The sequence below is a fragment of the Salvelinus namaycush genome, chromosome 4, assembly GCF_016432855.1.
Source record: "Salvelinus namaycush isolate Seneca chromosome 4, SaNama_1.0, whole genome shotgun sequence".
Lineage (NCBI taxonomy): Eukaryota > Metazoa > Chordata > Actinopteri > Salmoniformes > Salmonidae > Salvelinus > Salvelinus namaycush.
Genome location: NC_052310.1, coordinates 65,517,158 through 65,527,326, shown reverse-complemented (window position 1 = coordinate 65,527,326; position 10,169 = coordinate 65,517,158). Strand labels below are relative to the sequence as shown.

General features: G+C 41.6%; 1 protein-coding gene across 1 annotated transcript; it reads right to left on the bottom strand.

The window, feature by feature from the left end:
- Positions 1-6,733: 6,733 nt before the first annotated feature.
- LOC120045692 (zinc finger protein 503-like) lies at positions 6,734-9,544 on the bottom strand. The gene is made up of 2 exons (XM_038990635.1): positions 8,992-9,544; positions 6,734-8,339 (listed from the first exon to the last, which is right to left on the bottom strand). Exons 1-2 carry the CDS (start codon positions 9,244-9,246, stop codon positions 6,897-6,899), a joined length of 1,698 nt encoding a protein of 565 aa, XP_038846563.1. The 5' UTR covers positions 9,247-9,544; the 3' UTR covers positions 6,734-6,896.
- Between the last annotated feature and the right edge of the window lie 625 nt (positions 9,545-10,169).

Below are 10,169 nucleotides of genomic sequence, written 5' to 3'. Positions count from 1 at the left end.
CAGACCAAAGTGTTCAATCTTGGTTTCATCACAGCTAATCTTGTTTCTCATGGTCAGAGTCTTTCGGTGCCTTTTGTAAAACTCCATTTGGGCTGTCATGTGCCTTTTACTGAGGAGTGGCTTCCGTCTGGCCAACTCTACCATAAAGGCCTGATTGGTGGAGTGCTTCAGCGATGGTTGTCCTTCTGGAAGATTCTCCCATCTCCACAGAGGAACTCTACAGCTCTGTCAGAGTGACCCTCGGGTTCTTGGTCACCTCCCTGACCAAGGCCCTTCTCCTCCGATTGCTCAGTTTGGCTGGGCGGACAGCTCTAGGAAGAGTCTTGGTGGTTCCAAACTTCTTCCATTTAAGAATGATGGAGGCCACTGTGTTCTTGGGGACCTTCAATGCTGCAGAAATGTTATGGTACCCTTCCCCAGATCTGTGCCTCGACACAATCCTGTCTCGGAGCTCTACGGACAATTCCTTCGACCTCATGAAAATACGTTGCACCTCAGCTCAATTTAGAGTCTTATAGCAAAGGGGCTGAATACTTATGGAAATAAGGTATTTTTGTTTATAAATTTTTTATAAATTTGCAAAGATTTCTACAAACCTGTTTCGCTGTTATTATGGGGTATTGTGTGTAGATTGCTGAGGATATTTTTTTTGTTATCCATTTTAGAATAAGGCTGTAACAAAACAAAATGTGGAAAAAGTCAAGGGGTCTGAATACTTTCCGATGTTTAAAAGTGCTATGTTTAAAAGTGCTGGAAACTCTTTAAAAAAAGCAGAAGAACACATGCCGGCCAGGCCAGTATCTCAGAAACACCCTACATGAATATGCCAAGCCTAATTTTAAATCAACAGCGGGGTAGGAACTTTGGCTGCAGTTTCAAAACCCGAGATCACGAACAGTGCAGGAGCACAATGCCAGTATGTCATATATTTAAATACTGTTAAATTACAGCCTGTTTACAGTTCCTGAAAAGACCATTCGTCTTACTCAACGTTGGTCTGCTTCTTACACATTTGTCAGTAAGAGCTTCCACATGCCAAGGTTTCTGCAGGCGGGAGGGAGGAAAGAGTCCAGGTTATCAGGAAAGATTTTCATAGTGTGTCTTCACTCAGTCTGCAGTTAATTAGTGGGCCTCTACACAATAAGGCCATAAGTCATTAATCATGGCCCTAGCACCAGTCAGCTCGCTGAGACCTGGGAGATGTCCCAAATGGCCCCCTTATTTCCTATATAGTGCACTACTTTTGGGCTCATAGGGCTCTGGTCAAAAGCAGTGGACTATGTACGAAATAGGGTGCCATTTGGAATGCAACCCCAAGACATGGGGAGGGAGACAAAAGTTAGCTGTCTCTAGACCCCCAAAACTGAAATCTTGACCTGGAAGCCAGTTCCACTGCTTTTTGAAATTGTTCCCTACTAATCACGGACTGATTTAAATGTAGGACACCAGGTGGGTGCCATTAATTATCAGGTAGAACAGAAAACCAGTAGGCTCCGGACCTTGTAGTCTAAGTGTTGAATACCCCTGCTCTATACGCTATGATTGTCGGTCTTCAGTTGTTATGGGTCCTGGTTGCATGACTGGGCTGCCAGTAGACTATAGTATAAATTAGTGGGCCATGTTGAGTGTTGACAGACAAGGGCCCACTGTTCCACTCACTGTTGCACTTTTCTTTTAGGGTTTCTGTGTTGACAGATTTTCTTCTGCAAGGGAAATATTCTACTTTGTGCTTTACTTAAGCCAAAATACACACACACACACACACACACACACACACACACACACACACACACACACACACACACACACACACACACACACACACACACACACACACACACACACACACACACACACACACACTGCCTTATTCAGTACTGAATGATGTGTACAGTATTATCTTGAAGGTAGTCAGCGAAATTACGTTGCATGAGTAGCACCGCAGATTTTGCGATGAGCAAGATACAGGACTTCGCTTTCACACGGTATCTGCACATGTGCACTTGTTTGCTTCACACTTTTACAACAGGACCAAAAACAGCAACGAAGTTTAGCCTTGTGCGCCAACACTCTTAGTTGAGGAAATTGACCCAACCACTATGCTATTTACTATGTGCATCTGTCATATCGCTGACCTTTAATATATGATATGTTATGCATGTAATATCAATCAACTGCTATGGATGTTGGCTGAATATACAGTACATGTCTCACTAAGAATAGAATAGAAGAATAGAATAGAACCATTTTATTCTATAGATTTGAATTTGAAGGGGACAGCAGCATGCCATTGATCCAGAGTGATCTGTTTGATGTAAAACACAGGTTTAACTTCGCTGTTTTGAGGTTGGCTAGAGTCCCAAATGCCAACCTATTCCCTACGTAGTGCACTACTTTTAACCAGAGCCCTGTGGGCCCTGGTCAAAAGTGCACTATATAGGGAATAGGGCACCATTTGGGACACAACTCATTTACTCTGCCCTGTCAGAATCAGGAAGTGATAAAGGGGTGATTAATATGGCTCTTGTTTGGAGAGCTAAAGTCATTCTCCAGCTAAAATAAACCAGCACTTCTCTCAAGATGATTGAATACACACTTCTTAGTGAGTTGATTGAACATGCAAAAGGTAATCTATTTCCTATGCCTTTGTAAACAGTGACCCAGCAAGCAGTGAAGCAGTGAGCAGTGAACAGCCATCTTTCCAGGACCATCAGTGTACATAACCATTGTGTAAGGTTTATCCAAGCAGGCCAGCCAAACCGCCGCTGAAGTTTAGGTAAAAACAGGCTTTCTCTTGATTAGGTAATTTATACAGAGGACTATAGGACTGTAAGAATGTGTCCCAAATGGCACCCTATTCACTATATAGTGCACTACTTTTGACCAGAGCCCTATGGGTGCTTTATGCAAATAATAGCAGGGTGTCATTTGAGACGCACACAATACAAAATCCAAACCGCATAAAAGTAAATGTGCCAAGAAAATGTGTCCGGAGTCCAATAATGTTGTATTGGAAGTTTCAATCATTATTTTTATTAGACAGGTTACTTAAAGCATTTGTGGATAACAGCAGAATGTAGCTTCATACATGAATGATCCGATGAATGATACCATGAATGATATCATGAATGATCCCATGAATCTCACAGCAAGTACCCTATCCCCCCGATAAAAAAACCCAACAACATAAAAAAAAAACAGGATTTCATCCTAAATGGCACCCTAGTCCCTTTATAGTGCACTATAAAAGGAATAGGGTGCCATTTGGGACGCATCCAGAATGAAATCTTTTCATCAAACTGTTTACGGTGTCACCAGAGCCTTTCAAACGGCATTACCTTAGTGGTGTTTATGACGTCCCAATGCCTTCAACAATAACATCTAACAGACATTGACTACACTACACACCCACAACCACATGGTGTGCAGCTGTGCAGCACAAATGATGGGCATGCCCATAGCATACAGCCCGGCCTGGTCTGGCCCTTACATACACCAGTCTTAATGTCAGCATTTGTCTGTGACCCGTCATGGTACACTGCTATGTTTTCTGGGCCAAAAGGCAAAACGGGACAGAAATCTTCCTAGCATTGAAGTTCAAAGCAAAACAGGTGGTAGATTGGAGAGTGATTAAGCAAGGCAGGAAACCATCTAGTCTCTCATGTACAGACTATATTTCACTTGAGAACATGTGGAAAAGCAGATTCTGTCATTTCAGTGTGATTGAGAGGACCATGACCCAATGGTAGGTAGGATGGGATGTGAGAGAAAAGAGTGGAGGTGAGGAAAGGTCATTCAGTACACTCTAAGGGGAAGACTACGGGAGAATCGCAACTGCATACTCCTCGTGTCCTCTCTCCTTGCCTCCTTCTCAAAACCCATTGGAGGAGAAGGTCAGAGGAGAGGGACCTCTGGCTTTCTCATCCAATGGGTTTTGATGAGGCAAGGAGAGAAGACAAGAGAGGTATGCAATTGAGATTCCCCCAATGTATTGAGCAGAGATGTTCAGGGTTATCCCTGAGTCTCTGGACTAGACCCTTTACTTTGCTCAGGACAGACATATTATATATATATAAATCTGTTTTTCTTTTGCACAGTTTATGTATATATGTTAATTTCTGTATTTGTATATGTTATGGCTCTTGGAACTGCTTCTCCAATCATACAGTTCAACCTCAAAACGTCACCAAAACCAGGAAGTCCCGAAAGCCAGGAAGTCCCCAAAACGTGTAAAGATACATGATCAACACGAGTGACATAATGTAAAAAAAATGTTTTCTCCATATCACATTGATGTGCCATTTGTATGAGGCCCCGCATATCGTCAGAACAGTCTGGTTGGGATGGTGAGTTGTGGACTAGAAGCGTCATTAACATACATCATGGGAGAGAGCGATCGTAAAGAATGAATCTGTTGAAAAGATGCCGTCGATTTTATGAATATGACATGTGACCATTAATGATGTTGATTTTATCTCTTGGGAATAGCTGTGATTTACTTTGGGATGGGTAATGACATTGTTTGCTTGATTCTGTAGATGTGGTTCATTTCATGCTATCTGCTTTACACACCTTCATTACTGCAATCATAAAAGCTGTAGAAATGTCCCACATTGGGTGACATCATAAATCATTGTCTAGCACAGCTGCCATTTATTTCACCTTGCCATTTTGTTCTTTCATAATACAATATGGTGTAATCCATTATCTCATAATTTGGCAATGTTTAAATGAAGGAATGCAATGTTGCAAGAGATTTAATGTATGTGTTTATATTGACACAAACAATTATATATAACAGTTGTAATGTTCCCTGATGCATCATACAAGTGGAAGTAGGTGTACTGCCTTGTTGCCTGATGTGTGCGTGTGTATAGGCCTACTGTGCATAACGAGGCTTCAGCAGCGGAGCCGTCGGTTTCTTCAGGAGCATGATGGAGAGGTTTTTGTTTTCCACATTATAGAATCATCAAACAAGTGGAACCTCTTCCCTCCCAGTGTGTTATGTAATAGACAAAAAATCCTCTCAACCCAGTATAGGCCTACTCTTGATGTGACTTATTGATGTGTATGATATGAGAATTAAATACAATATTTAATACCGCTCATTTTGGTTTATTATGTAATCTTGTGTGCCTCAGGTATTTAATCTGTGCAAGGATTGTATCGAAAATACTTGCGTATTTATGGAGTGGTCCATCTGATTTAAGATGTTGTATTCTCAATAATTTGATTGACATTTAATAACTGTAGGTTGAAAATATAAACGTGTGCTGTCTTGACATATGGTATGGAGCAATGCAGCAACATATCTTCCAGAACGCGTTTGGTTTTCTTTACAACAAGCTGATGAAATACAGACCTAACGTTTAAACGCAATACAATATAGCTAACCTAAAACATAGCATTTAAAGTAAATAAAAAAGAGTTATGACTCCACGAGAAATGAGTTGATCTAGTCAGTGAAATAGTCCATATGCAGAGCAAGACGTAGGCTATTAAACCCTATAACCTACACAATAACCTAAATATTTGACCCAAAATTATAGGCCTAATTGTTTTATAGCAAATGTATAGCTGTATCCCATAACCTCTTCTCCTTTATGATAAACTCTCTGCTCAGACAAATAGGGCACATTTTATCTGAGAACAAGACGCAAAACAATAATTAATGTTGTTTGGGTTGTCACTTTTTAGATGTAATATTATTTCCCAATGTGCTGCTGATATTGCATGTGTTATAACTGCACAAGCGGATAACTTCCTTATTCTAATGTAATCAGACTGACACCATCATTCGTTCGAAGGTAGGGAAAATATGATATGTGAAAAACAGTGCTGAATTTGATAATGGCGTGTTCAAATGAATATCAGAGTTAGATTATTACTGAATGAATATCAGAGTTAGATTATTACTGAATGAATATCAGAGTTAGATTATTACTGAATGAATATCAGAGTTAGATTATTACTGAATGAATATCAGAGTTAGATTATTACTGCCTAAATTACTCCAACGATAAATTACTCTAATGCTAATCGGGTGGCGAAATACATCTGTGTCAGATGACAGTAGGCTGCAATTTGGCTTAGCTATTTAAAAAGTTTAACAAATATATTTTGCAATCTTAAAGGTATCGAAATGTGAATAAAATGTGATTAAAATGTTACTCAAGTGTATACGGCACAGACTTCAAATGAAAATAGCCTACACAGATCTTAAATGCCATTCCACAAATTAAATGGCGTCGATTCTTTAACAGACCAATTATGCTCATGTCTCACATATTCAAGTGTTTATCATTATAAGTAAATTAATACTGTATGTCGAATTATTTATTCCATAAACAACCTACCAGATTCATAAACCTTAATTTAGCTTGTCGAATTAATAATTAAATGTATGAAGAAATATGAGAGAGCCCAATTTTCCAACAAGATGAACTAAACATGTCATTCTAAGGTTTAGGCCAAAGTTGAAAAGTTATTTGCGATGTGCGGTAGCCAGTAGACCTACATAGGCCCACCAGACTTCAAAATAGGCTACGGCTTTCCAATGAAAAATAGAACGAATAGGCCTTTTGTATGTAGGAAACATAAAACTCTCACAATGAGCATTTTAAAAGCAACATACACACTGCCTTGTAATTTCAATGTAACATCTAAAATGGCACCATCCAATATAGCCTATATCTTAATTGTAAAAAAGAATGCACCTTGAGCCTCTTACAAATAATATTATAATTATTTTTTATTTTTGTCACGCTTGGAGCTATCGCAAATAAATACACTGAGCCCACGGATCCCGTCCTGCATGAAATACAACCAATATAAAAGTCATTTAGGCCTAAAATCTCCTTATAAATGTATAGTTATTATGTGTCTGTCTGTATCTTCTACTGGTATCCTAACGCCGATGCGGTGGTGAGTCTCTGTCCATACAAGGCATAGGGAGAATAATATGGACCTGTGGCAGCGGGCATCTGAACCGAAGCGCCGGGGGGCAGGGGGCTCTTTGAATAGGGGTGATAGCGCGTGCTCAATCCCAGAGGGTGATGCGGGCTCCTGAGGGTGAGCGTTCCAGGGCTGCCCGGGGCCGCATTTGGAGGCATGTGCATATGGCAGGCCATGGCGGCCGCCGCAGCGTTGGCTAGCGATGATGAACCCGGGTATCCTGATATCAACTTCTCCGTCCCCGCAAAAGCAGTGTGAGTCCTTAGGTGATTGAGGAGCTCTTCTGAGCAAGAAAACCGTTTGTCGCAAGGTCCGTTAGCCGACACCCAATTACAGACGTGTGGCAGAGGGTCATTTGGGAGCATAAAGCCATAGGGGTATAACGGGTGTCCAGCAAAAGATGGCGGCGAGGAATGCACGCCGTGCAAAGGGTGAGTTGGGTACATGAGAGGGTATCCTGACTTCAGAGCCGAGGACTCATGGCACTGCGAGGTACTGGAAGCACCGGATAAGTGGCTTGCGCAGTGGTAACTCAGGCAGTACGGGTCTCTACACAGGCTAGCAGACATTAGGGACGGAGGAGAAGCCCTGGACAAGGGGCTCCCAGCCTTATTGCACTGAAGTTGGCTGGCAGCGGCAAACTGAGCACTGAGTAGTTGACTGCTAGATTTCGTCGGGTCTAAAGTCATTCCGTGAGGGAGAAAGTGTTGGGGATAGCCTGCGTATGCACCTGCTAAACTTCCAGGGTAGGACATGCCAGCAGGCGGTAGAGGGAAAACGGTGTGCCCAGGTTTATAGGGGGAGACTGGCGCTACGAGTCCTCCTGAACCCAGAAGTTGAACAGATGATGCAGAGGAGACAGATGTGAGTGAGTCTGATGTGATAGCCTTTGATCCAGAGGTGGTCTCCTGGTGTTGGTTAGCCTCACCGTTAATCCCAGATATCCGGCTGTGACTACCACTGCCGTTTCCCTCCATTGTACTGTTTTTATTGCTATCAGATTCCTTATTCTTTTCCTCCTTGTCTCCCTGCTTACCCTCAGATGGCAGCGGAGACACAGAGTGGCAGGAGCTGGGGCTGCCTGTCCTGGGGGTAAACGGCTGGCAGGTGGCGCTAGGCACTCGGAAACTAGCTTTATCTCCACTCAGACTACCACTGCTGGACGAGGAGTCCTTGTTCTTCTCCGATGATTTGGAGTAGGGTTTGAAGCTAGATTTGTCTTCATTTCCAATGTCACTCATTTTTAGTGGTCCGGATTTGGTCTCTTTGTCACTAGATCCATTTGAGGTTACAGATGAGAGTTTGGAAGAGGACGGAGGGTCTGGTTTTCCGATTTGTGAGCAGGTCTGTGCCAAGAGAGCCAACGGACTTTTCTTGGCATCCAGCTGCAAAATAAGATAACATAATATTTATTATTCAAGTTTTCACTGTAATGTTTTTTTCATGGGGTGTTTCAAAACCAAACAATATGTTCCTGTTTATACAGTGTATTATGTGCCCTTGGAGAACTCCGTTAATTACGCACGAGTTTAACGCATTGCGTATAAGGTTATTATAGCCATATATCTGCACAGTCTTAGAAAAATAGGTTCTGGATAGAACCAGAAAGGGTTCTATGATTGCTTCATATATGGCACCCCATAAGGTTCTATATAGAACCGACATGTGTTCCATATAGAACCCTATATGGAACCCAAGGGTTCTATATGGAACCAATTTTGGTTCAGCGAAGAAGAAACCCTTGGGTTCTGATCAAAGGGTTAGACTCTTTAGGGGTGCCATATATGAAGCAATCAATAGAACGCTCTTGGGTTCTATCCAGAACCTTTTTTTCTAAGAATGAATTTAAATGTACAATAACTATATGATAATAAACGTATATAGATACAACTCAAATGGCCTAATAGTACCGATACTTTTAAATCTGAAAACATAGACAGAAAAACATTCATTCAAAAGTAATAACTGCCCAAAATCACACTTTTGCAATCCCTTTCTATCCCGTCCCCTGTAGCCTGTGGCCAGCGTAGTGCTTACCTCGATGGGACTGATAGGAGTTGATGGCAAAGGTTGAAGGTACTCCGGGTGCAAAATGTGTCCTCCCCGTGCGGTAAGCATTTTCAAAATCTTTATGGGTATACGATTAGCCTGCCGTAAAGGGTTTGACGGAGAGACGAGGTGAAGAAATTGATTGTTTATTCTCGGTGCGCCCTTCTCCCCTGAATAACTGTTCTCCCACACCGGAATCGCGATACTATTTCTCAGGACAGAAAATGCGGGCGATGTGATCATGACCCAATTCTCATTGAAATGGAAGAAAAACAGCCTACATTTGTTATTTGGGAATAAAAAATCTAATCAAAGTAACATGTCATTCTATAGCACCACAGTTCGAAATAAAACCAATAAATAGATAAACTTTTTATAATCCTTATTAGAGGCGGAGAAGATCAGAACATATCCCGTTCATATCGCAGCAGGAGTGAATGTGTGGCTCGGACGCATCCTTCCTCAGTGTCGCTGTGTGTGAGTGTGGCAGTGGCAGTAGCACGTCTGTGCGCTTGCTCTCTCTACGTCAGAAGTAGCCTATGCTCTCCTCCCTTCATCAGCATCTGAATTAGTCTCGAGATTAAAGCCTCTGCCGCCTTCCAATCAAATGAGCCCCTGAAGTGATTGGAGGGTCAATGGAATGTGACGTCACCTCAAATGGGTGTACTGTATTATTTTGCCAACTCGATGGAGCTTATTTTATTGTTGTGTTTAATATGCGCGTTCGCACATTTACATGTAGGGAGTGTATGGGAGGACTATTATGGGTGGAATAGACTGTTTTCAAAGGATATACTGGGAATGACTTAAACCATGGACATATGAGTCTGTACGTTTTATGGCAAGTTGTGTTGTTGTAAACATGTTATGCATGTAGAATAGATGTAATGTTAATAAATGTAATATTATTTTAGGCAAAAGTCTAGCAGAATTTGCACTAATGTAATTTGATTGTCCTAAAACATATAGTCTATCTAGGTTATAGGATTTTCCAACACATAGTTATGCTTATAAAACGTTGAAGATAAATGCTTGGGGCTTTTCAGTATGGTTAGTTATTCTCCATTCAAACACTTGCTGACATCAGTGTGCTGTGGCACTACAGTGGAATGTGCATGTCCCATATTGTCAATATAATTTACTACCCCCCACACCCTCCCAACACC